At 36.3% G+C, this 27283-nt stretch overlaps 3 protein-coding genes across 9 annotated transcripts; 2 read left to right on the top strand and 1 right to left on the bottom strand.

The window, feature by feature from the left end:
* Nucleotides 1-551: 551 nt before the first annotated feature.
* On the bottom strand, nt 552-4782 carry LOC113759205 (DNA-directed RNA polymerase I subunit 2-like; the record flags this gene model as incomplete). Its single annotated transcript, XM_027301772.1, has 12 exons — nt 4449-4782; nt 4256-4338; nt 4010-4129; nt 2976-3052; nt 2754-2817; nt 2484-2554; nt 2138-2215; nt 2001-2046; nt 1291-1471; nt 1150-1202; nt 867-940; nt 552-669 (listed from the first exon to the last, which is right to left on the bottom strand). Coding segments are annotated over exons 1-12 (1185 nt in total), but the record flags the coding sequence as incomplete, so codon positions are not given.
* A 1664-nt stretch (nt 4783-6446) lies between these two features.
* Nucleotides 6447-15148, top strand: LOC113759202 (uncharacterized protein At2g02148-like). 7 transcript variants are annotated; one of them, XM_027301764.1, is made up of 9 exons: nt 6447-6531; nt 6738-7032; nt 8413-8536; nt 8649-8990; nt 9548-9710; nt 11710-11833; nt 11924-11989; nt 12618-12875; nt 14836-15134. In XM_027301764.1, the coding sequence occupies exons 2-9, from the start codon at nt 6829-6831 to the stop codon at nt 14935-14937; spliced, it is 1383 nt and encodes a 460-aa protein (XP_027157565.1). In that variant the 5' UTR covers nt 6447-6531; nt 6738-6828; the 3' UTR covers nt 14938-15134. The 7 variants fall into 7 exon arrangements, with proteins under 7 accessions (XP_027157565.1, XP_027157568.1, XP_027157567.1 ...); XM_027301767.1 differs by lacking the exon at nt 6447-6531 and having other exon boundaries at nt 6540-7032; nt 12696-12875; nt 14836-15148; XM_027301766.1 differs by lacking the exon at nt 6447-6531 and having other exon boundaries at nt 6540-7032; nt 12681-12875; nt 14836-15148.
* A 4274-nt stretch (nt 15149-19422) lies between these two features.
* LOC113759204 lies at nt 19423-20937 on the top strand. Its single transcript, XM_027301771.1, has one exon. The coding sequence runs from the start codon at nt 19423-19425 to the stop codon at nt 20935-20937; it is 1515 nt and encodes a 504-aa protein (XP_027157572.1).
* The last annotated feature ends 6346 nt before the right edge of the window (nt 20938-27283 follow it).

The raw sequence follows: 27283 nt of genomic DNA, 5'->3' as shown, positions 1-27283 counted from the left end.
CACTGCCATCTCAACCAAGATTTCTAGAGGTCCCTTGGGCAAAATGGTTTCATTTGAAAAGCATTTTCTTGCCATGCAACCTGGAATTTGGCAACCAACGGGACGTAATCCAAAACTAACCATGTGGAGAGACATTTACTAAATGAAAGAGGGGGATGATTAAGTTAGAGTATGATAAACCTAATCCATTTCTTGTCAAGCCCCTGGTCCAACAGATACAGCAGTAATAAAATGATAATAGTCCTCAACTATCACCACTTGAAAACCAACTTGTGACAGGGCAAAAGGCCAGGAGCAGGATGAAAATCTTAAAAAGCAGGATTTGATTATCAACAATTAGCTTATTCAACAGAGAAATATGGTCCATTTTTTAGATAATTTCTTAATCATCTGCATCAAAATCTATATGTCAAATAAATCACATGTACCACTCTTCTTTTTAAAGAGTTACCACAAATTGTAGCCATAAATTCTAGAAGTGTTCATTAAAGCAATCACAACAACATTTAACCCTTCTATAATGTAAAAATGAGAAGTGTTCAGAGCTGGACCTTGAGGTAAATGGTGATCAAGTGACCAGGCAACAAAACTTCATGATTTTGCAAAGAATCTGGATTGTCTGGCATAGAAGTATGATCTACCAGAGAAAAAAGCTTCTGCACCATAAATCTAGAGAGAAGAAGATGAAAAAACGTATATCAAGGCTTAACGTGATATGCATATGACAAATATACATACATACATACATACACACACATATATATATATAGGTGTGCATGCGTCTACAAAGACAGAGACAAAGGGAGACAAACACACTCTATCAACACATGCACACAGTCACTCACAAACAGAGAAAACGAACTAACATGAGCAAGTTGAATTTGTCATGATTGTTATCAAGATGAACAAATATGTAGTCCTTCAAAACAGCAGCAGCAACCTGCAAAAAGGAGAGGTAAAGAACCATTACACAGAATAAGGTAGAGACCAACAACTAGAAGTTAACCAAACAAACAACCGAATATACTTCTGACAATCCGCATATCCAGATAACAAAAGCTGATTAAGAACTCATGAGAATCATTCTCAATAAAAATTAGGACATAAAACTGTCTAAGACCTAAAAAAAAAAAAAAAAGATGGACTTACAACAGAGGGACTTTCATTCTCCAGTCCAATCATAACAGGTTGAAAGTGTTCCCCTGAAAAATGATGAGATTCATAATGCATGATGCAAAAAAAGAGAACTTTAAGCAATTATTAGTACCAATGGACAGAACCACTACGCACCGATGTGTTGCAGGCACTGTTTATGAGTAAAAAGAGACAGGTCCTGAACCTCATCAAGAATAATTTTTGCTCGTTCTCCAACAAGCTGGGAGCCAACAGAGCCTTTTACGCAATCGTAATTATCATCATAACAAGACGTCAAGCACGCAAAGATTTCATGGTCTGTGGTGTCAGCTAATGCCTACAAGGAATAACATCAGATGTGCAGTAAGCAAGAAACCCACAAAGTAGATAGAGAAAAATAAGGCCTAGTAAATCCTAAAATCACAAGTATCTTAAAGCCTAAAAAGACTTGCTATTCTATAGAGCTGTGACCAATCTCACTGTTAATAACAGAAAATGCTTTTCAAGCTAAAAGAATATGAATCTAAAATAAATCTACTAGTGATACATTAAAATTAATCCTGAAACCATCAAAATTGTCCTACAAATAAGTAGAATTTCCAGAGAATCGATTTTATCCAATATTCTACAAACACCTTTATCCTCATCTATGTATTAGCAGCACTGGAATTTACCAATGTATCATTAACTTCTCTTACAGCCATTCTATCATTTATTTTCACTCTTAAACATAATTAGTGGAATAGAAGGTGAGCGTGGCCATTTTCCCTTAGCAGATAAGAAAGACATTCTACAAAGCGTGTCACTCAGATTATGCATCAAGTATGAGAAGCATGCATAGATATAAAGATGATAGTGAAAAATACCTTTAGCATAACACCAACAGGAAGCATGTATTCCCTTCCTTGTATCCTACAATGGTACAAATGGTAACATTAGCCAGGACCTTTTTTTTTCCACTGTCCCTGAATAAATTCCATGAAATTTCAGAAACAATCCTCACCAGAAGGCAAGTCTGGCACTTCCGTTACTAAGATAATAAAGTCTCAGTGACACTGCTGATTGGTCCTCTCTAACACATCTGGAAATAAGAAAGAGGGGAATACTGTTAATAAAATAAGGAGCTCAGATGCTGAGACACAAGTATAGAGCTACTTTTGAAGCAGTGTTTGGTTTTCTTAACTGATAGGAACTATACATCTTGTACAAGTGATATCATGCATTGTGACTTCAGCATACCAGCTCAAAATGCATACAAGTAATGTAGAACTACAAGTAATTATCGTACTATCAAATAATTATGTCAATCAAGGGGAGGGAAGAAAAAAAAGCCTTAACTCAAAACAAACCTTATGACAACAGCTTTATCAGTGTATCCTTCTCGCCGTTCACGAAATGAATTTCGTACCATACTCGTAGGCTGGAAATTAGACATGGAACCCAAGATGAATTATTAGAATAATCAAAAAAAAGTAACATCAAGAAAATGTTTCATTTCCATTAAAAATTAAAAGTCTTTTATATAATTGTCAAATTGCAAATCAACCTTGAATCTGAGCTGTTTCCTTAAAAGAATCTACTAAAACCTGCTCTATTAACACCATAAATGCCCTACTTACATAGTTTCGCTTTGGCAAAATCAGAAGTCGAACAACTCTTTCAAGCCCATTCAAAATGAAGTATCTGATAAAAGAAATAAAACTACATTACATTCAAATGCAGATTATATATTCAATATATTATTAATAAATTAAGCTGGTTGAAAAATCATGTCAAGTATATCAAAAACACGAGGCAATCATCAGCCAAGAGCACACTAGAGAAATCATTAGCACACTTACCCACCCATTTCTGACTGCTCCTCTTTGAGAGAAACTAGTTTTTTGGGAGGAAGATTCCTCAGGTAACAAAGTTTTGACTGCACAAGGCATAACCAGAGTCCAATATGAGACAACAAAGAAATACAAAGAATAGTCAGTAGTCAGCTAAATATCACATACGATGAAAACTTTCACATTAATATAGCATGGCATGCACTGAACACATATGTTGCAGCTGAACTCCATAGCATGGAAGTCAAAGTTTACTCAGTAATGCCACTTAAATCTTTGAATTCTGCCAACGAATACCATCTCTGACAATGTAAGTACAACTTGCATGAGATCCTTCCTTTCCAAATGGTGAACTTCAACGTGTTATAGATGAGAAATCACAGTCTCATGATCATTCAAATTTACTTATTCTTTTTAAAACTTCCAGTGGTTCACGGCACAGCTTACCCAATTAACTTCCATAATTGGGCATCAAAGAGTTGAACTAACGAGCTTATCAAAATAAAAATTGCTGACAAAAAAGATTCATCATATACTTGGCCTAAATAGACCTAAATATCGAATTACTACAGATAACCTATCTTATATCAATTTTTTTTTACCTTAATGGAGTAAGGTTCGATACTTTCCACTCTCAAGTTCCATCATCTTCCGCGAAGATTTGAGAGGAATTATATGCATTTCAAATCCAATACAAAGAAGGTTGATCATCTTCATCAAGGTTGGGATTACATAAGCCAACTAAAGGGGACTTCAAATATGATAAGTGATGTATGGTAAAAGTAAATAATGAAGCATGGGCCATACTTATGCCATTGTTCTTTGTTCTGCAATAAAGAAAGCAGTTTTACTGCATGAATAGTCTGAAATCAGTTCATCAGTGGACAACTAGCTTCTTTTTTTTATTGCCTAATCTTAAATTATCTCACAGTTTGGTGTCTTTATTCACTACTAAACATGTCACATATACAAACAATTAACGGTTCTAAACTACAAAATTAGCCACCTCTAAAGTTCAAAAAATAATGTAAAAGGCCATTGACCTTCAACATAATCGGGAACTGCCCAAAATTGAATTTTTCTCGTATGACAGCTCCATCACCATATTGAAAGCAGATGTCCATCATGAACGTCCCAGTATATGATATTTTAGCTTGTCTGCACTGAAAAAAAGTGGCAAATTCAACATCAATACATATATATACGTATATATATATATATATATATATATATATATATCACAAAAATCCTTTTTTGGGAAAAAAATAAAAATAATCTTCAAATTGTACCTCAAATGGATATAAAGCATCCTTCATTGTCCTTAACTGACGTTCAGTTTGCGGTGGAAATATTTCCGGTTTTCCAAACCAAAGTATGGTATCAGTTAAGAAGCCAAATCATGCTCAGACAAATTCAATTTTTTCTCAAACAATAGTCACAACAAAGAAGAAAAACCAGTAATTAAATGATAAAAAAGGATATTTCTAAGCTTTTGATTGGAAAGCGGGTGGAAAACTTGAACAGGCTTTATATTGAGTAGCATAGTCTCGATTCCATATTCAACCATATGGTCGAAAGACTCGATGTGGTGGCGAAACAGCTCCTCCAATGCCGAATAGTCTTTCTCCTTCAATAAGTGCGGCGCCAGAGTCCTCTTGCCATAGGCATAATTACTCTCGTTATCGTTATCGTCACCACTCATTTTGATCGTAGGGAGCTGGCGGAGGAAAGTGAGGACGTTTCAGGTGACTTTGGCGGTGGGGAATTTGGGGGAACGGCGGCGGTGACGGTGGAGAGGGCGGTTGAAGGAGGCTCGTTGAAGGAGAGGGGGTTTTAGGGGTTTAAGGTTCGAGGGGTTTAAGGTTCGAGGGGGGGAAAATTAAATCAATTTATAGTTCAGGAAATTGCAATTAAGGCCCTCTTTGTTTTGCGGTGATCTAATTTAGAACCGCAGTTTTCAATTTTGACAATCCTTACGGGCATCTACAGAATTAAAACGGTTTTCTTATTTCTAATAAGAAAACCTTTTTATTAGTTCGGGAGTTTAGAATAGAAAAGAAAAGAAGGGAAAAGAGAAGTTAGAAAAGAAAAGAAAGGATGAGAAAGGATCCAAGTTTCTATCTAAGTTGTTTGAGAGTTTTAAAAAAGAAAAGAAGGTAAGTAGTTTTCTTTTGTTTGGGAGTTGAAAACAAATGAAAAGAAAAGATACTCAAATAAGTTACTTTACAAATTTGTCCTTTTTGTAAACAAATGTGAATTAAACAAGTTGAGAAACTCATCCAAAATTTAAAATTTTTGTATCATGATTTTGAGGGCAATGTTGTCATATTAAAAAGTTCACTTAAAGCATCAGGTCTTCCTTCCTTTTCCGTCCAACTTGGGCAGAAAGTTTTCCAATACATAAAGGGAAGTGAAGTCTTTCCAAATCCTTTCTTTTCCTTCCCACTTTTACTCTCAAAACGATGGAAAAAATTTAAAATCCTTTCAAAATCTTTTTTTGCTATTCATTTCCTTCCTCCCAAACTAGCTATAAATGAATTGTAATAATAATTTTGCATTCCGCTGTATGTGAAACAAAGTCAAAGTGGCATGCTATTCTTTTGTCTATAATCAACTTTAAATGTCATAATCTAATATTTTGACTTAAATGATTGTGATTTTTTCCAGAAAACTTAACATGTAGTATTTGTTTATGTTGTATGTATTGCTTTTTTCTTTTCTTGTTTGTCAATGTTGTATATACTACTTCGATACATAGCAAAATGTTTATCATATTTTAAGTTCAAACTAAAATTGGTACATATTTTATACTCTAATGAGGGGTTGCGGGAAAAGGTAAGGAGGGGGGAAGGGGACGATAAGAAGGAGGAGGAGAAAGTAAATGCAATGGAGGAAGAAAATGAGAGAGGAGGAGGAGGAGGAGGAGGAAGAGGGTGTAGAGAAGACAGAAGAAGAGAGATTGTGATAATAGTCAATGGTGCTAAAATTTTAACAAAATTTCAAAAACAAGTTAATAAAAATTTAAATTTAAAAAATATGAAAAAATACATAAAAAAAATACTTAATTCATGTGGACTATTTACAATGAAAATTTTGTTGAAATCCAATGACACAGTAAAATGTTTCAAAAATACTCCAAAAAAAACACTTAATCCATGCAAACCCTTTGATAGTAAGGTTGATTTTAAAGAGGGAAAAGCAGTTAGTGAGTTTTATTTAAACACCCCATTATTTTAAAATTTCGATCAATATAAGTTCGAATTCGAGTTTTGATCGAACGAGCTCGCAAGTTACTTGATTAAATTTAACTCGTTTACATCCCTAATCACAAACACGTTTTTGATCACATTTCAAATTAAATATATAGTACATGATAAAAATTGTTATAATATATTTTTTAAAAAGAATAAAAATTAAAATTCACACCGTGTCAAAAAAAAATATTTTTTTTGAAAAACACAAAGCTCACTCACTAAACAAAACCACGTCACTAGTTTTTCACCCTAACCTACCGGCTTGGAAATTGCTCCTCGACCTCAGGCTCGGAATCTGCTTCTTCACCCAGGTATGAGACACCACTCTCTCAACCACAGGCTTGGAATCAAACTACGCACAGAAGGCACACGAAACACACACTGACAGTGTGACCCAGTAAAACTAGCCGTTACAATTTTACAAAACCCTACTGCGTGAAGAAAAACACCCACACAAGCGCGCAGTGAAAGTTCCTCGATCAATCGATGGCTTCTGAAATGTACTTTTTTGTTGCAGAGAAGTATTTTAGGGTGTATAAGAGGGGGAAAAGGAAGAAGAAGAGGAGGAGGAAGAGATTTGGGGGGAGAAATTGGAATTGGAAGGAAGGATGGGGACTAGGGTTCCGGTGGTGGAGCACTATAATTTAAGAGCGGCGAATTCGTATATGGGCGGCTCGTTGCATGATCTTAATGCGAATGATATTGCTGCCGGCGCCGGTGGTGTTGGTGATGACGTGGACCGCGGCGGAGGTGGTGATGACGTAACTGATGATAGCTTGGATAATGATGAGGATTCTGCTGCTGTCGTTAGTGTGAGTCCTATTCAAAATTTCTCTGGTTTTTTCTTGTGAAGTTGAGAAGAGAAATAGGAAATTGATAAGTAGGAGAAGTATAATTTTTTTTTTTTTTTTTACATTTTAAAGTTTAGATTTTGCGATGTAAATTTGATTCTTAATAAGGACTGCTTATGATATAAATACTTGAAGTCTTGTGTTTACATGTTTGAATGGCGAATTGAACACTCGAGAAAAGTTGATTTGGATTTTGGAGAGACAGAGCCCTAGTTTACGAAGGATTGCTGTGTTGAAATGAGTGTCATGGACCTTATTTTGGGAAAGAGATTAAGAATTTAAGAGAATCATCGGTTATTGATGAAGATGACGGTAACTGATGGTAATGAAAGAGCTTTGCTTTGATGAGAGCGGGGAAAGAGTGTATCCTGGTCTGAATAAACAAACATCTGACTTAATCCCGTATAAGTCTGCACCTCAGATGTACAATGACTTTTTAGAAATATAATGCCCAAGTATTTCATCTCTCTGTGGAACTCTAATATCCTTGAAGATTCTGATCCTTAAATAGCTACTAGAAGCATTTGAAGAAATGACAGAGATCTAGTGTATCTAAAAGGTGGTGCAACTGGATTGGAGTATAATATTACTGTCTACTCTCATTCTCCTTTTTCTATCTGAGGATCAGACCAAAGGTTTCTTTTTCAAATCTGAGATTTTGAACATGCTAAGTTGATTGATAAGAAGATAATGAGGAACGAAACAGGGGATGGATCAAACTGCATAAAAATCTCTGCACTAGAGAAAGAAAAGTTTTTGCTAACGGGTAATGGTGTAGCACCTCTTTCATTGTTCCAAGTTTCCGTGAATGAATCCACAAAAAGTTGAGCTAGTAGGGAAGCACACAACTTGCATTTATAAAATTACCTGCATCTAAAGCAACGGTCAAACAAACAAGGAAAGCATTATGCTCCTTCTGAAGCATAGTGGTACATTTGTGACCACTGTTATCTGTTTCAATAGCAATTTATCGTAATCACCATCAATTGAGGACACTGTAGTGTCTTTCTTGGTTATATTGTTCTACTGTAAGGGGAATCAAACTATGTACATTTTTAAGTCCTCTTCTTGAATGAGATTACTTGCCTCTTAGAAATGAAAATTATGTAAGAAGGTAGAATGCCCTCTGCTTTTCATGTGAGATGATACATAAAGCAAAGAATTTTTTTCTCTGGGTTGGAGACCTATTTAGTCCCACAGAACAAATTCTTTTCCTTTACAGTTTTGATTATGCTTCTAAAACATATGTACTTCTGTCTTTTAAGTGATCAATCATTAATTCAGAGAGTATCCGGCCGCAAGAAAGTTGTTGAAGTAATTTTGTTTTACATTGACTTTCAGGATTGCATGCACGAGTCATACAGAAATTCCTTGCCACTTCACAGTGTAGGGGTAGAGGAAGATCGGACTAGCCTTGAAGCTGGTGGATCTTCAAGAGGTCCCTACAATATTTTGACCACTGAAGGTGACTGCACCTTCTGTTTATTTACTTACTGTGTTTGGAGTAATATTAGAATTTATGTTGCATGTTTAAAATTTTTAACCAATATCTGATCTTTGATTTGGATTTGAAGCAGATGTATCACCTATTGAAACAGCAAGGGCAAGATTTTTAGACATCATTGTGGACCATTTTATAAGTCCGCATTTGGTTGAAGTGTCGGATACGGAGGCTGACTATTCACCTCAATCTGTGCAAGATAAGTTAAACAAGAGAAGATCAAGGGAGATTCGGTATGAGGGTGACGCACGGTTTGTTTTGCCCTTGATGTATATTGCTAACATGTATGAAACTCTGGTTAATGAAGTCAATTTAAGGCTTTCTCCTTTAAATGGCATTCGTGAAAAAACTATTGGTGTGGCCCTTGAAGCAGCTGGTGGCCTGTATAGAAAGCTTGCCAAGAAGTTTCCGAGAAAAGGTAGGAAATTTTTTCTGTTTTATTCGTAATTTGTGATGTTGAGGTTAAATGATTTTATCCCTTGATTAGACGCTTGATTTGGCATTCGATTCAATTATCGAATTGAGCTCCTATGGACAAACATAGTTAACTAACTTATCATTTTACATCTTTATCTCTGCTTTTGTCTAACCCCCTTCTATTTACTTTCTTCATTGTAGCAGTTGCATCATCCTTTTGCTTTTAGAGTTGAAGGGAACTTCTATGACTTTCAGTTCATTGTAGAGGATCTAGTTGGCATACTCAGGCTTCTATTTCCTCTTTTAGTTAATGTGTTGATAATGTACATTTGCTGTTGTTTATTTATTTATTTATTTTTGTAGTCCAATGTCTGGCTCCCAACATGTTTATTTTCGGTTTATTGTGACTAAAAGGTTAATGAGTGGACAAGTCTTCATGTTTAATGTTTATCTCAAATACACATTTGCTATTTACTTACTCTTTCAATTAGAGGTTCCGTTTACTAATGTCTTCCTCCTCCTAATTATTGGCTTATTTTGGATATATTGGACAAACAGGGCCTTGCATATTTAAGAGACGAGAATTGGCTACTTCTTTCGAAACAAGGTCAAGATTCCCTGAGTTGGTAATACAGGAAGAGAAGCGTGTTCGCTTTGTAGTAGTAAACGGCCTAGTGATCGTTGACAAACCAGCAAATATGTGTATCGATGATGCTGAATGGTATATGTTTTTTATTCTTTCTAGTACATTCATTGGCCTTAGTCACAAAAATTGAGCAAACGATAATCTATTCTTTTAGCTCCACAAACTGCTTTGGAGGGATGATGCTGCATTTCAGTTGTTGGGACTCATTTGATATCTTATGGTCTATATGGTCATTTGTAATTTAAAATGAATGATTTGGTTTTTGAATCAAGTTTTGCCTTTTTAGATGTGTGAAGGATTTTTATTAACTAATAATGGGTGAGGCACACCCTATGTGTATGCATATTTTAAAAGAAATAATAAGTAATAAAAAAGATATAGAATAGCAAATTAGTTGGAGGAAGAAAGGGTGATGAAACTTTGTCCAAGTCACGTACAGGCTTGGGCATTAAATTGAAGATCGTAAACAGTTATTGTTTGTTTTTTTTTCAATGATGTATGAGTGTCATAGTTTTTTCCTTGATGTATGAGTATGGTTTAGTGGTCATTTTTTAGTGGTTAAGCATGAAGTGGTAAAACGGGTATAACACAAAATTACGCACTTTTTAACTGGAAGCCGTGCTGTATATATAGAGACATTATCATATTTGTTCTGTGTCTGGCTCAAGTTCATGACGTTGTATTAGAATAAAGATTTTGCCTCAATTAAGCATCTGTTAGTTTTAGCAGCATTACTTTGTCATATTCTTACTAGGTCTAGAGTTTGTATTGGAGTGCGCTGTATAGAGTTGAGAATCCTAATTTGTTTCACTCTAAAAAATAGGGACAGTGTTGATAAAAATTAGTTAGTCAACTTTTGGACAAAAGGAAAGATCTTGATAAAGATAAAAAAGAATTAATTAAATTAAAGTTTTTCTTTTGCCGAATTATTGATTAGAAGATTTGGCTTGTATGAATCGCTATTGTTTTGATACCAATAACTGCTCTAATTGGAGATACCCTTGTTTCTAGTACAAAGCTTCCTATAAAATGTGAAATGCCCTACCTTTGAGTGCAGTTTGAATTATTGATTTATGCCTTGTAGGTCTCATTGGAGATTGTGTTTGTCTGGTTTTGTTTAAACACTTGAAAACAGAATCCATATTCAATCCCTATCTACTGTGTCTTCTGACGATGTTGCATTATACTTTAATTGTTCTGCATCACTTTGATGGTATGAATTATTAGTTAACTTGTGTGTGGTATCCAATGATCGTACTGGGACTTGAGCTTGTAAACAATGCTGCAGTGTATAGTAGAGGTCCTTAAGCTAAAGCAGGAAAGATGAGAAATCAATAAGCATGGATCATGAAATAAGTAGAGCTCTTCATGTGACCATACCTGTTGGTATTCTTTTACTATGACTCACAGTTGGCTAAATGGAGGAGATAGCTTTGAGTAAGATTATAGTCTGTAAAATGTTAAGAAAAGGAAATCCTGCTTTTGTATATCGCTCGTCCTCTAAAATTCTTCCAACAAATGAACCACGCTCTCTGCAATTTTAAACAGATATTGGATTGTAACCCTCTGTTGGGGCTCAAAGTGTGCTTTATGGCCTTCTTTATGCTGATATTGTGAAGTGACTATGTGAGTTGAATTGCTTCAGACTTTGTGCACACTTGTAATTAATCTTACGAGTGTCAGGTTATCATTTACCAAAAGGAAATTGGGGCTCTGTTTGATTACCTGTACTTCCTTGTCAAAAAATTAGGCTGTGTTTTCCTTGCTTTCAACAATTTATTTTGTTCAATGATATGAGATTATAAATGGGCCTGACAACTTCAAAAAATGTGATTAACTGTTATTACTCAGACAACTTGTTTAAAGTTTTTTTTTTAATTCATAAAAGTTGATGTTTGGTAGTTAGTTATCGTGCTACTATGATAATGTGCAGGCAAGTTTTGGATTTTTTTGTAAAGACATTAATGTGCTAATGCTAATTTCTGCTGCAACTTCGAAGAAAGATAAGTTGTCAAGTTAGCAGTTCTGTAAAAGTTTTAAATTGTCTATTCAAAATGATAGCTCTTTTATATAGGTTTAAAAGATTGACTGGACGGACCGAAGTTGCTGTCTCTGCTAGAGACTACAAGTTTTATGCCCCAAGACACAAGTATAGGCGAGTTGCAACAAACTCCATTGCCAATATTCCTGGTTTGCCTGTAGGCTTCTGAGCATGTAGCTAATACTGCTTAATTAGTTACCATCATTTCAACCTTAACCTATTTGGTTTGTTTTGATACATGTTCCAGAACTTCACTGACACAGATAACTCTTCTCCAATGGTTCCTGCTCAGGGCTATCGTTCTATCAATGAAGTAAGATTTCATAAGAAATTTCAGTTAGCATGCGTTAAATTTCTTATTTGAACCTTTTTTGAATAATATTTTGGATATCATTAATAGTATGTGTGAAGTAGCTGCAAGATTGTTTAAAACATGCATGGAGAAGAGCGTTTGCAGAAGTGATGATGCATTTCAAATTGAAATTCATTTATATGAGGCATGCTGTCTCATTCAACACTGTTTGGGTTTCATATCAACATAGATCGTAACAGTGGTCTATAAACAATCTTAATTTTTTTTCCTCTTGGTGGCCTGCATGCCCTCCGTTGATTCCCTCAGTCCCATTGAGACGTAACGATTTTCTTTTTGGTGCATGGAAAAATAATGTAAAAACGTACTAAATCTGTAGAATGAGGCTGAATATGATGCATTTTACCTTTTTAGGAAATAATTTTCTGGATGTGCTTTCCCTTGTATGGTCTCTCATCCACTTTTATTTGATTATTGAATGGGATACGGTCCAATATTCTTGTATGTTCCAGAAAATTAATGGAGATGTTTTGAGTTTGTTGGTTTTCATCATTTCGGATCTTCAATTTAGCTTTCATTGATATAGAAACATTCATAACTGATCTTTAATATCGGTCTTGAAACTATAAAGCCACAGAACACACAGCAAACGTCATCAAAACAACATATCCATCCCTTGACACATCAGACTCAGTTTCATCCTCTGCAGCATGGACATCCACACCATATTGATCAAAGTCAACACGCTGCCCACTATTCCCACAACCAGAATTGTGGTCCACCAGCGCACTTGTCTGACATTTCACAAAGTCAGCAACCTTCTACAATTCCTCAGCATATGCATTGCTTACCTACCTTGAGTCATGTAGGAGGACGTCTGCATGTACTGGTGAGGCTTTTGCTTTTCTTGATCTTGAACCTGTCTTTTATCTTCTCATGCATTTTCACTTAACATGAAACTTTTAGAGAAATTAGAGAACTGGGTGTTTTTGGCTGCCTAATTAACTTATTAAGAGGGCAAAATTTTGGGCTATTTAATATGAGGAGCATCTACATCAATTAGTGTACAATATTCACAGCTCCTGACACCAGGGAAAAAAGGGTACATTGAAGTTAGTGTAAGTGCCCTTAAGAATAAAGCTTGCAAATATGCACTATTTTTGTATTTACCTTTCAAGTGCACCCTTTGCAAAAAAAAATTGCCAAGCTTTTACAGATTTCTGAATGCTGAATACTGTTCTTTTCATTACTTCTCAATTTTAGAGAATTTGGAATACTTTTCATCCTATCACACTCAATTTAGTGATGTACTTGTTAGGTTTTCATGTTATGTGCCATTAAGGTTTTGAATGAAGACTTCATCACTTCTATAATAGTAAATCTAAAAATTGGACTTAATTAAATGACTTTGTATGAATGGCATCAGTACTAACAAGAAGTTGAGATGTGAAACTTGATCAAGAAAGGGAAAAAATGCTGTTGGAAACATGTGATGGATACCTAAATTATTTACTTTTATTTTGGAGGGATTGTTTCGCGCTTAATGGAGGAAATATATATATAATTCTTTAATGTTAAAACTTCAATAAAAATATACTTCAAAAGGTGAGGTAGTGGACATTGCAAACGTCAACCTTAGTAATTGATACTGACTTTTGCTTCATGTTGAGCATATAGCACAAGAATAATCAATCTAAAGAAGAAAAGAACCCAGTACTAGTGGAAGGAAGGATTTGCATCTATGGATAGTAGAGAAGTAGATGTGGAGAAGAGGAGCAACAACATTGTAGTTCATAAGAATTAGTTTTGACATAGTGTAGAAGATGACTGGGGCATTTAATAGTAGAGGTAAAAAGTCTTGAGACTCTTGTTGGATCCAAATGATAGAGGGAGTTTGGCACCAGAGATCTATTTTCAAGCTGATTTCTTTATTTGATGTTGATATTGTTGACATTGACTCTAAATTTACATTTTGCAATTTCCAATTCCTTAAATTGGGGTTTTTAAATCAATAAAAAACATAAAAATCATCTGACTAAGCCTCGATCATTGTGGATTTTACAAAATCTGTGTTGAAAGTTGTTGTTGATTTTCAAGAAGTCTGATTTTTAAATCTGTCTATAAAATGTCAACTTTATTGCTGCAACTTTTTGTCCAGCAGCAATTTTAGCTTTGAGCTAAATCGACCACAAATGCAAATTGGGACTTGGATTGATATATTGGGGAGTCCTTGGGACAGGATATTGACTTTAGTTCAATCTTAAATGGGTTCAAAGGCCAAATCTAGGGACCCCTAAAGATTCACTTAAATCACAGAAACAAAGGTCAACCAAGAAACCGATGATTTATAGTACATATTGTATTAGCAGGATGCAAAATTGCAGAAAAGTTGGTTTTTTGAAGTTGATTGTAAAGTTTCTTTTTTGAAAATCAACCTCGGATGTTGATTCCCTGAGCATCAACTCTGAAGCTGACTAATTTTGTATTTATGGAAACAGATTATAGTCTCTCTCTCTCGGAATAAAAACTCTTTAATGAGTGTGAATTCTGTTGTAAAGTGTGTAAATTGAGTATTGCAGGGACTTTATTTAATTTTGGATTTGCTTCCCTTTCTAATGATCTCATAAAGTGTATATATAGGAGGTTTTGGTCTTTCCCGAACCTTGATTTCTTATATAATCCTTGAAGGCTTATTTTTTAAAGTTCTTTGCATTAGTCTGGCATCAAGTGGGAAACTGTTGCTTCAAAACCATTTCTATAAACATGTCTAGTTTGAATACATTCTCTCTCTTTTCCATTGTTTTTATTTGGACACTTGTTAACTTTTTCTTCACTTTTATATTCGACAGCCAACAAGCCCTGCAAAGTATTGTGATGAATGTGGAGCTCCTTACTTGAGGGAGACCTCCAAGTTTTGCTCCGAATGTGGCACAAAGAGGTTAGGAATTTGAGAGATTCCAGATGTTTGTTTAGTTTTAGATTGTATAATTAGCTTCTTTTAGCAAAGCAAATGTACACTTTCCAACTTCATACCTGTATATATTTTTGAGTTAGATAATGTATAGAAATTTAGGTTTTCCAGTTCTTGCAACGTTGGAAGGGTGATCGGTTATGGTCTTCTAATTTAATGTAGAGGCTATTCTTCTTAGTTTGACTTGTTTCCATCCATGTTTCAATCCATTTCAGCAATCTTTATGCACATATATATATATGTGCTGACGTTGATGTGCTTTCAGACTAAGCTTCTCAAGCCAAATTCATCATTCCACATTTCTAAATCTGCCTTGGCCTCTCATGTCTAGTAGATCTTTGAAGTATTAAATGGCTTAAAAATGCCTCACTATCTTGCGATTTGTTATTGAAGTTTCATTAGTTACAAACTTCAAACGAAAAGCAGGAAAGAACGAAACAGGAGTAACTTTGCCTGTAAATTTTTAGTAATTCAAACTTACATCAAAAAGCAAAAAAAGAAAAAAAAAACCCTATTAGTGAACTTTTATTGATATTTACACCTGTTAACTAGTAGGTTTGCAAGACATTACGTACCATTGAATGCTTTATTATATCACCAATAAAATCGACAGTACTACCGTGTGTCAACTCCAAAACTCATGATCCTTAACTTGAGTTTATCAGATGTGAGCTAGAGGAAATATAAATTGTTTTAGATTTTTTTTTTTTGTCAATCGTCAACCCTACTTCTATTCCTACTCTAACTACGGGGGAGACTCAACTGGGCCTATGGAGGACCGATGGGGACAGAACCATCACCGGATCAGACGGGTGCGTAAATTCTTACTCTAATTTCTAGGTTATCTATTTGTGCTTTTGTTTCTCTCAAGCAATTCGAAGGAAATTCCTTCTAGAAGCAAAACTCTATTACTACCAAAATTTGGAACACGATCAGTTTCGTGCTGTGGCAGTGACTTCTCAAACGTTTTTGTTATAAGTAATTTCTAGTTTCTAGGTGCCTTACTTGTCTTGACGATCATGAACTTTTTTTTTCTTCTAATTTTACGCTTGAATATCATAACTCAATCTTGTTAATTGAGCATTTACAATTACAGCATTTAATTATTTTCAGATTTCCAATTTACATATTTAACATGGTTCAAGGAAAGTCGTACATTTTCAAAAATATTTCTTTCTTCTATTTTTTTTCTTTTTACTTGGCAAAAGCAGACGTTTGAGGAATTATTTACTCGATACTCCTTCAAAGTTCAAAGCTTTCGTGTGGTGATGTCATATTTTATTTTGATTACTTCAAAGAGGATATTTAATCGAATTATTTGTTCGATGTCTTTTTCCTATTAAAATTTTTATGAAAGAATCATGAACCCAATTTTAAGGAAATGATTTTTTTTTAAAATAGCATTCTTATAACATTTGTAGATCAAGTAATCATATACCAATATCACAAATTTTGACTAATGAACTTGAAAATTTATCTTTGTAAGGCCTTTGAGGATGTAAGATTAATTCCAAATATAATTATATTGAAAACTACAAATAGATCTTAGCAATTCAATCTGTTCATTAGCAATTCAATTCTGCAAGTAAACATTGTTGCACAAGGGGAAAAAATGTAGCATCCTTTTGAAGAAATCTCGAGAACCACTACCATAATCACTTAATTTCTACCGACAAACTGTTTTGCAAAACCTTAACTAGAATTGATGCTAGCATGAATAGCTAATTGAGAAAGTTGACATACCAAAGGATTAGAATTGGTAAAAGGAGGAACGCAGGTAATTTTGTGGTTTTCTTTTCCCTTTTCAGGTAGAGGAAATGATACAAAAGAAAGGAATACAGGTAATTTCTTTATTGTTTTAAGTAGAGGTGTCAAACTGGGTGATTTTGGCGGATTTGGATTGGGTAAAATGGGTAATGGGTATAAGTGAGTCAATCCATTTATACTCATTTAATTAGATGGGTATAAATGGGTAAGTCAAAAAATGAATTAGGTAACCTAATTATCCATTTATAATCCATTTATTTTAAATTTTTTTAAATTCATTTTTGCAAACTAAGTTATCAACTTATATCATCCTTTGCACCTATCATTAGTTTTAAATATTTATTTATAATGCTCAATAAACCTAATTATCAAATTTTTCCCATATGTACTCTATGTCGCAAAATTACATACTATTTAATAATTAAACAATAAGAATATAAAAATTTGAACTAAGTACTATAAAAGTTAACATAAAAACTTAATCCAAACATTTTGAACTTCTAGCATTTTTTCGTGTGTGAATTTAAAATTTCATTTTGAAAAAATAAGAAAAGAGGCTAAAACTTGTCATAAATTGATAATGGTGAAAAATGAGCAAGTTAATGGATGAGGGAAGAGAGGAGGTTTGTTGGGGGGGGGGGGAGGAGACAATTCTAAATAGGTTAATTGGGTTTGATGAATTATCCAATAATACCCATTTATACCTATATGCAAAAATTTAACATACTTATACACATCTATTCCCAGGCGAGTATGGGTAAATTCAGTTAAATGGATTTGTTTGACAGCTATAGTTTTAAGGGATCCGCACATTCTGCAATAGGTCTAAGGTTATAGCTATTTAAATTGCCTACTATCTGCCAATAATCTTTTCTTAAATAATAGATGTACGATGTAAAAGATAAGTAAGCACCTTTTTTTTTTTTTTTTTTTATTAAATTCCCATTCCATTTCAGGTGAGGAACTATTTCTAGGAGAAAGGAATAGAAGTGATTTCTTGCTATTTGAAGGGATCACTTCATTGTTGATTGATCTAAGGCTAGAACTATACAAATTGCCCATTTCATTTAGCTTGGAATGTTACCTATGATCTGCAACTTCTAGCACTCAAAAACTCAGGAGAAGCTTTTTAGGTTAAAAATGGTGGGAAGAAGACGATTTAGATTCAAAGGATTACCAATCACTAATAAATATTTTAGAAATCTACAAGAAAGTGATAAAGCTCATTTCCTAGAGACTTTGGCATTGAAGTTGGGAACCCCTATAACTAAACATAGGCACAACCAATGACGTTGATGCATTTGACATGGAATTTGGTATAATCCGGTTAGGCAATTTTGCTCCAATTAGAAAGTCTCAAGATTGCATAGATTGTAACTCATAGTTAGAAGGAAGGGTCTTGGAGAGGCGGTTAAATGGAAGGCATAGATATTTCAGTGCTGAGATGTTGAAGATTTTCCTGATAAGGAACCCCTTCAGTCCATTCTAGCAAATCTTTAAAAGTTGTCAACCTCTTTAGGTATTAGACCTGTGGAAAAAAAAAGTAAAAAATGGTACATTGGGCCAATGTAGCAAATTGAGTTGAGTTATAAACTGTAGTGCAGAATGCTAGAGTTAATTTGCTGATTCCTTATTACTTAATAAAGAAAGTCACTGATTAAGACCTAAATGGAATCCAATTTGCCAGTGATTAATGCTTTATCCTTCTACTATTAAAAAATTTAAAAATAATTTCTTTCCTGTCAAGTTGTTATCACCAACTTCTAAATCTAGGGTAGATAATTAAAGTCAAATTCCCAACTACCTTTTGTAATGCGCATGCCAAATTATAGTATTAAACTGTTAAATAGTTCAAATTCAAGTACAATTTTAAAAAGATGAGTAAAGGTTAGCTTTGCTCACTTTCCCCATACCCATCTTCCTACAACCACTTTCCTAGTCCCCTCTTCCCAAATTTTCTCCTCTACTTCAAGACCATTGTTTGTCCATCAACCCTAGCTTGTGCTTTGTTCCATTCCTTTCCCTTCTCCTTTTTTATTTCCCATACATCTCCCCTTCTCTTTGCAAACGTGACTAGGCTCATCTCTCTTTTTTCCCCCTATTCTAAGTGTAGTGGGTTTGATTATTTTGCATCTATTTTATTCGATTTTGGTTGATTATGGGTGATAAAACTTGGTGATGTCAAATATCAAAAGTTTGAGAGATGGATATTGGGGAACATTTGAATGGCAAGCATTCTCTCTCTTTGAGAGTCCTTTCTCTCTCTAGAAGAGAGTTCTCTCCCCCGTTGTGGGTGGTTGCTATTTTCCAATTCTTTCACGAGGATTTCCATTCGGCCAAAATACCTATCAGTCTATTTCTCTCATGTTTCCATTTTTAGTAAACCTCTGGTTCAAGTATTTCCTATTATAGATTGGCGCCAATTTAGATTCGATTTTGGAGTTTCTATTTTGGTAGACAGGAGTGAATCCTGAGTTAGATCTAAAGTTATGCAGGAATGAATGCTTCCATAGAGTCTTTTCAGATTGAGCCAGTCGATCCTTTCATTTGATTGAGTCAGGTGTCTGATTTTTGTAGTTTTCTGTTTGATTGTGGTGTAGGTACTTGGCGGGGACAGCATAGAATTGCAGCTCCTTCCTGCTCAGCTGAGGTAAGGGCGGTCAGTTCGAAGTGGCTGTGGACAGGGATTTTGCGTAGGATGGATACTCTGGAGGAGGTGATGCGAAGGTTCTCGCTCTCAAATTCAGAAAAAGAGGGCGTGTGGTTGGATGAGGAGGAGATCACAAAAGGAGTGGAGGAATGCAGCCTGAGTCTGATAGGGAAAGTTTGGGGAGAGAAGAAAGCAAATTCTACTGGAGTTAGGAGCTTTGCGGATAATATGTGGCTCCATCCTAAAAATCTGAAGGTAACGGAGATCCGGACAAATCTATTTCAATTCTCGTTTGGTCTAAAATCAGATCTGGATCGAGCCTTGAATGGGAGACCATGGATTTATGATGGACAGCCGTTAATACTATTGAAATGGAGGGAGGGCATTGAGGATGATTTGGAAGTGTTTGATAAGGGGAGGATTTGGATACAGGTATGGAATCTTCCCCTCCATTGGTTAACTAAAGAGGTAGGTAGGAAGATAGGAGGAATCTTTAGTGAAGTACTTGAGGTAATTGTTCCTCCTGGAGGGGGGAAGGAGGGGAAGCATATGAAGATGCTGGTGGAATTTGACTTGACTATGCCTCTTCCAAGGGGTACTACGGTTAAGTTTAATGGGAAGGGGAGATGGGTAGAGTTTCGTTATGAAAAATGCCCGGATTTTTGCTTCTGTTGTGGTATTATTGGTCATTCTGAGAAGAACTGTGGCTTGAAGGGCTCGACTATGAAAAGGGAGCAACAATATGGCAATTGGCTTAGGGCAAGCTTTCCCAGGAGTCCTAATAGGAAGGGTAGTAGTGAGAAGGAGCGAAATCCAAGTAGTAATACTGACAAGGATTCTGGGCCGTGTCACAGGAGCCATGCTGAAGGTACAAATTTGCTTCTGAAATATACTGATGACTATCATGGTAAGGCAAGGATTACCACAGAGACAGCAGATGGTACTAGAGGACTGAGAAGGGGGAGTGAGGGTAAGGAAAACATACTGGAGGATGAGGTAAGCACAGGGAAGAAAGAGAAGGAGGTACAAGGGAGTGGAGATTTGGGGGTTAGGGGGTCAGTTAAGAGGGAAATCACTACAGGGGAGAGGGCTCAGGGAGCTGGGGAGGGGTTGGATGATGTGCGAGGGTTAGAGCAAAATTCAGAAGAAGGGATGTATGATCGAGGGTGGATGGATAGTGGGGAAGGGAAAGAAACGGATCAACTCATAGCAGTGGAAGTGAGGGAGGTCAGTATGGAGATCACTGACGAAGGGGAGGTTAGGTATGGGGGGCTGAAAGCTAATTATCAGGAAGTAGAGAAAGGAAAGGGAAGGAACTACAGGGGTTGGAAGAGGGTAGTACAGGGTAGGGGGAGGAGGGAACCCCTGAGGGAGGTGTCAAATGGGATATTAGTGTTGGAATCAGGGAAGAGGAAAGGTGATGAGGTCATGGGAGTAAAGGATGGGACAAGTGAAACTGGCAGTAATTGGAAGAGGAACAGGAGGTCTGTTCAGGAGGAATGTTTTATGGATACTTCTGAGGTGGTGGAGTCCTCCCTAAATGGGGCTCCCAAGATCCAATGAGAGCTCTGGTGTGGAATTGTCGAGGTGTTGGAAGCCCCTTGACAATTCCCCTTCTCAAGGAGGCTGTGTTACTCCACTTCCCCTCTTTAGTTTTTTTGTCAGAAACAAAAAACAAAAAAAGTGTCCTGAATAGTGTTAAGCAAAAAATCAAGTTTGATAACCTGTTTGTTGTGGATCCTGTGGGTACGACTGGGGGCCTCGCAGTGATGTGGAAGGATGAGGTGACTGTCAAGAAAGTTTTGTTCACTAGTTTCACTATAGAATTATTGATTGGCGATAGGGAAACTAATCTGGATTGGTGGTGTGTGTGCATTTATGCTAGTCCAGATGACAGTGTTAGGAGGGCTCAGTGGGATGTGATCACTAGAAGGAGTCAGTTATGGGGTGGGGCATGGGCTATTATGGGTGATATGAATGATATAGTTTCTAATGGTGAAAAATGGGGTGGGAGAGAAAGAACTGATATAAGCTTTAAAGTCTTTAGAGATTTCATCAATACCAATGAACTTGTAGACATAGGTTACGAGGGGAAACCTTGGACTTGGAGCAACAGGTGGGATAATGAGGGAGAGGTCAGAGAACGTTTAGACAGGGTATTAGGATCGGGGAATTGGTGTAAGAGTTTTGGGAATGCAAGATGTAGACATCTTGAGACAGAAGCCTCTGACCATTCCATGTTGTTGGTAGACACAAGACCTGCACTAGGGAAGAAATGGAAGAAGAGGTTTGTGTTTGATGGGAATTGGCTTCAATACAAGGAGGTGGGGAAGATAGTTAAGTCAGCTTGGAACAATAGCTGCATAGGATCCAAAGTTTTTAGGTTTCAGTTTAAAAAAAAGCAATGTAGAGTGGCTTTATTAAGATGGAACAAGCAGAAGGAGAGCAATTATGGTAAAATTATACTGCAGATAAAGAAAGAGATGATTGAGATTAGGGAAAGTAATGTGAGTGGAAAGGGGGTGAAATTGGCTCTGTTGAAAAAGAAGCTGATTGCTGCTTATAAGAATGAAGAGATATATTGGAGTCAAAAAGCAAGACAAAAATGGTTACAGGAAGGAGACAAGAACACCAAATTCTACCATGCATGTGTGGCTGGAAGGAGGAAAAGAAATAGAATTGGTCTTCTCCAGAAAAGGGATGGGAACTGGTGCAAAGATGAGGAGGAAACTAGCTCAGAAATTGTCCAATACTTTAAAGGAATCTTCAAGGCAGAGGATCCCCAGGGAATTGAAGGCATCCTCAATGAAATTCCACGGTCTATAACCAGTATGATGAACAAGCAACTGACCTTACCTGTGTCTGAGCAAGAGGTTCACCGAGCTGTCTTCTCTATGCACCCAAACAAATCACCTGGACCGGATGGTATGACCCCTTTATTCTATCAAAAGTTCTGGTCTGTTATTAAGTTAGACTTGTTAAATGCTGTTCAGAGTTTCTTTTATTCTGGCAATCTTCTTAGAGCTGTTAATGAGACTTTGATTTGTCTTATTCCTAAAGTCGACTCCCCTGTTGATATGTCTCAGTTTAGGCCTATTAGTCTTTGTAATGTGTTCTACAAAATTATTTCCAAAATTCTGGTTCATCGTTTCAGAAGAGTTATCAGCTGCTGCATAAGTCCTCCTCAGTCAGCTTTTGTACCTGGTAGACAAATTCTAGATAATATCCTTGTGGCTCAGGAATGCATTCATTTTCTGAATAATAAAAGATCTGGTAAGGAGGGATTTATGGCTATCAAGCTAGATATGTCTAAAGCCTATGATAGGGTAGAGTGGATTTTTATAGAAAAACTTATGTTAAGGATGGGGTTCTGTGAAAAATGGGTGGGTTGGATTATGGAGTGTATTTCTAGTGTGTCCTTTGCAGTCAATATTAATGGAGAGAAGAAGGGGTTTATTAAACCTTCTAGGGGACTTAGACAGGGGGATCCTTTGTCTCCTTTCTTGTTCCTTATTTGTGCTGAAGGTTTCTCAGCTTTGCTTAGTCAAGCTGTCAGACAGGGACAGATAACTGATCTTCAATTGTCTTCTGGTGGTCCTAGTCTTTCTCACCTTTTTTTTGCAGACGATTCATTAATATTCTGTAAGGCAAAGGAGGAAGAAGCAATGCAGCTGATGGAGGTTCTAAGGAAATATGGTGCTGCATCAGGCCAACTTATTAATACTGAGAAGTCATCAATTTTTTTCAGCAAGAATGTTCCAGTAGGGGAAAGGTTGAAGGTGCTTGGGAAAGTAAGAGGGATGAAGGAGGTTAGACAGAGTAGATACTTGGGGCTTCCTCTGGTAATTGGCAGATCCAAAACGCAAGTGTTTAACTTTGTCAAGGACAAGGTAGTTAGCAGAATTTCGGGTTGGAAAGAGCAGTTACTTAGTTTGGCAGGCAAAGAAGTGCTACTGAAATCTGTGGTCATGGCTCTTCCAGCATATGTGATGTCATGCTGCAGGCTTTCCAAAGGTACTTTGTAGGGATATTGAGAGGGAGATGGCAAAGTTTTGGTGGGGTAGTAGGGGTGAGGAAAGAAGGATGCATTGGTTAGGATGGGGGAAGCTAGCTGAGGTTAAACAGAATGGGGGTTTGGGTTTTAGAGAATTAGAAAATTTCAATTTGGCACTCCTGGCTAAACAGTTGTGGAGGATACTTACTAGACCAAATTTGCTAGTCAGTAAGCTTCTTAAAGCCAAATATTTTAAAGGTACCTCAATCTGGAAGTTGAAGGGGAGACATACTGATTCATGGTGCTGGAGAAGTATTCTGAGTGCAAGGTCACTTCTGGAAGAGGGGGTGAGGAAGAGAGTAGGAGATGGGAGGTCTATAAACATATGGAAGGATAGATGGGTTCCAGGGGTGGTTGGAGGGAAGGTGTACACACAACAGGATGCAGGTTTGGGTCTGTGTAAAGTTAGTGAGTTGATAAAAAATGGGAGCTGGAATGAGGAGGTGTTGGGAAGGGTGTTTGAGCAGGAAGATAGGGAGAGGATCCTGCAGATCCCCTTGAGCCTGCAGGATACCAAGGATAGACTTTTCTGGGCATATTCTGCGACTGGGGAGTATACTGTCAAGTCGGGTTACAGGTTTGCTCAGGAGAGGAGGATAGGAAGGAAAGGGAGGAACAGTCTTGAGGAATCTGGTAGCAGGAATGAAGTAAATGCTAGGGGTTGGAAGATTCTATGGCAACTTAATATGAAGCATAAACTAAAACATTTTATTTGGAAATGCATGAAGGGGATTCTGCCAGTGAATGCAAACATCAAGGCTAGGTGCTCACAAGGTAATCCCTTATGTAAATGCTGTGATGTCTTCTCAGAGACGACTGAACATATGTTGTTCCTATGTAGTCATGCGGAAGCTATTTGGAAAATGGCTCCAATTCAGTGGGATGGGTTGGAAAGCTTGAGAGGAAAGTTTTGGTTGTGGTGGTCTGAGTTGGTGGAGGCAATAGTCAGGGAGAAGGGGGAGGAGCATATTACCTTCACAGTTAATCTACTATGGCAAATCTGGAAGGATAGGAATGAGATAAACTTCAAAGGGAAGGGTAGAGATCCAGGGGTAGTAGTACAGAAAGCATTAACTGAATGGCTGGAGTATCAAGAGATCCAGGGTGTAGCTCCTGAGGAAGGGATGGAGTTAAGGAAAAAAGAAGGGAAACAAGAAAGTTGGGTAGCTCCTGAGGAAGGATGGTTCAAGTTGAATACTGATGCTGCCTTGAACCAGCAGACAAAGAAAGCTGGTTGGGGTATTGTGGCTAGAGATTGGAAGGGGAAACTGGTGGCTACTTGGGCTTGTCCTTCCTTTACATGTTCAGCACCAATACTCGAGGAGGCATTGGCAATCAGATCTGCAATGGTTAAAGCTGCATTGGAAGGTTGGGAAAGAATTATCATAGAATCAGATTGTAAGGCGGTCATAGATAAAATACAAAAGGAATCGGATGATGTGGTCTTATCCACAATTTTGCAGGATATCAAGCTGCTAAAACATAACTTTGAGGAATGTTGTTTTTCCTTCGTTCGAAGGGAGTTCAACTTTGTTAGCCATAAGTTAGCTAAATTGGCTCTAAGTGTAGAGTCTGTTGTTGATTGGAAAGATTCTTTTCCAGTTTGGTTGCTTGACAGTGCGCAAGCAGACGTTAAGGAGCAGTTGCTCCAGGATGTGTAACTTGGTTTTGTTGAATGAAATGGTGCCGTTGGACAAAAAAAAAAAAGAGATGGATATTGGGTTTTAGACAATGATTTGCTGAAAAAAATGGCTGTAATGAGAGGAAGAGGCAAGGGGATTTGAGAGTGGGGTTGATTGTTGACGAATTATTGTTTTGGGCAAAATTTGAAGTTGAGTCTTATCAAATTTGGTAGCAAGTGGCGAGATTTTTTCAGGTTGCGGGAAATAAATTGGATTGTGGTTTTTTGGGTACCCACAGTTGTTGGAATTGGTTTTGATTCAAATTGGGGTGGTGGCTTGACTTTCCTATTAGTGTTGCTTAAAAGAACACAATCATCAAAATTCCTTATTTTTGTCTTTTATTTTTTTTGGCAGAAAAGATTTCATGACTTCCTTGATAGTCTAATTTGGAAGAAGGCAATCAATGGATGCAATCAACATTCAGCAAAGCTCTTGTTCTTTTCTTTTTAATTTTTTGGGTAAAAAGGGTAGTTTAGGGTATTTGAAAGAAATGATAGCCTATTGGACCTATTTTGAAGCATAAATAGTGAAAGTAAGGGAGGTTGGTGTAATTTCTGAAATCTAAGGGGAGTTGTCTGAAATTGTTTGAGACCTCAGGGGAGGTTTCCGTAATTATCCCAATTCTTATTGTTCTATTTGCTCAACTTCATTACAGTGATTGTTGAGGGAATTTATGGGGACAACAACTCTTTGTTATTAACATTACTGGGGCTTTCACCTAGACGAGAATACAATCCATGGATTCCACAAGTAGATGAGTATAAATAATTAAATATCTTATTGTCAACTGCCACATAATACGTTATATATAGCTTTTTTAAATATATTTTTCGGACATGTAATTGAGTGTCATGTTTATTTGGTAGGAACTTTGTTTCTCCACGTTAGCATGGGCTTTGTACTGATATTCCTAATGGATTTTTGGCTCATTGTTAATTTTTGTACTTTATAGCTATTTGAAAAAAAAGGTTAAAAACAAAAAAGTCCTCTTTGGTAGATCTAATATACAGAAAAGCCCTCCATGGTTTCAAAACATATAAAACGACGCCTCATATTTTAAACTAAATTATAAAACTCACGGAATCCAGTAAATTTAACGGAATCCGATAAACTTAACAGAATCCGGTAAACTTAACGGTAAATTTAACGGAATCCTGTAAGTTTAACAGCCAAGACCATCATTTTCGTTAAGTTTACCTAATTCTGTTAGTTTACAATTTAGTTCAAAATATGAGGTGTTATTTTGTACATTTTGAAATCACGGGAAACTTTTCTGTATATTAGGTATATCATAAGGAACTTTTTTTTGTTTTTAACCCTGAAAAAAATTATTAAATACTACTAATTTCCAAAGTGAGGAAAAGGTAGAGTAGCGAGCAAAGGAGGGGAGGACAGATCAAGAAAGAGGGAGAAACAATGAGGAAGGGAGCATGATAGGGCCAGAAAGAAGGGGGTGGCGGGAATGGTAGATGTGGTGGTGAAGAAAGCAAAATCCATGGGTCCAGATTTTATTTTCCTGTCAACATTTTACTAGAATTGGGACTTGAACTTGGTAATAACAGAGGTATCGTAGACTTTTATGCAATTGGGTTCTTTATGCTATTTGAGAAATTTTAACATGTTCGTATGTGGTGTTAGTGGTACTAATTAGTGGTGGAGATGGTAATGTTAGTAGTGGTGATTACTGCTTAGTGCTAAGAGAAAGCAACTGGAGCTACTAATTAGTGATGAAGATGGCGGCAATGAATGGCGGAGATGGTGACTTCGTGTGTAGGAAATGTTATTGCTAAAAAAGGGAAGAACAATCATAAGAATGAATTAAAAAAAGAAGTGAAACAAAAAAAAAAAAGAGAAAAACAAATACAAAGGAACGAAAAATATAATATGGATTAATCGAGTGCCACAGGAATTTTCTGGATTTTACCCAAAATTAAATTATGAATCACTTCACAAGAATTCTTTTTAAACTACAAACTTTGAAAGTAACAAGCTATTAAAAATTTGAAAGTTTGTAGCATGATATTTCCATTTGGAGTCTGGAGTTCAATATCAACATTGACAATTTTTTTTTCCTTTCTCAATTTTCCTTTTAAGTTTCCTCTCTCAAATTACATATTAAAGGAGATAGTACACATTATTATTTATAAGTTTATTTGGGATAAGAACAGCCCAT

This window comes from Coffea eugenioides, unplaced genomic scaffold (assembly GCF_003713205.1).
Source record: "Coffea eugenioides isolate CCC68of unplaced genomic scaffold, Ceug_1.0 ScVebR1_992;HRSCAF=1766, whole genome shotgun sequence".
In the NCBI taxonomy this organism is placed as follows: Eukaryota; Viridiplantae; Streptophyta; class Magnoliopsida; order Gentianales; family Rubiaceae; genus Coffea; species Coffea eugenioides.
The sequence above is the reverse complement of the archived record's forward strand: the minus strand, read 5'-3'. Positions and strand labels throughout refer to the sequence as shown.

Coding starts and splice junctions, on each gene's coding strand:
- LOC113759202 (XM_027301764.1), top strand. CDS start 6,829: ATGGGGACTAGGGTTCCGGTGGTGGAGCACTATAATTTAAGAGCGGCG. Junction 7,033..8,412: donor ATTCTGCTGCTGTCGTTAGT/GTGAGTCCTATT, acceptor ATTGACTTTCAG/GATTGCATGCACGAGTCATA. Junction 11,834..11,923: donor CCAATATTCCTGGTTTGCCT/GTAGGCTTCTGA, acceptor TACATGTTCCAG/AACTTCACTGACACAGATAA.
- LOC113759204 (XM_027301771.1), top strand. CDS start 19,423: ATGGATACTCTGGAGGAGGTGATGCGAAGGTTCTCGCTCTCAAATTCA.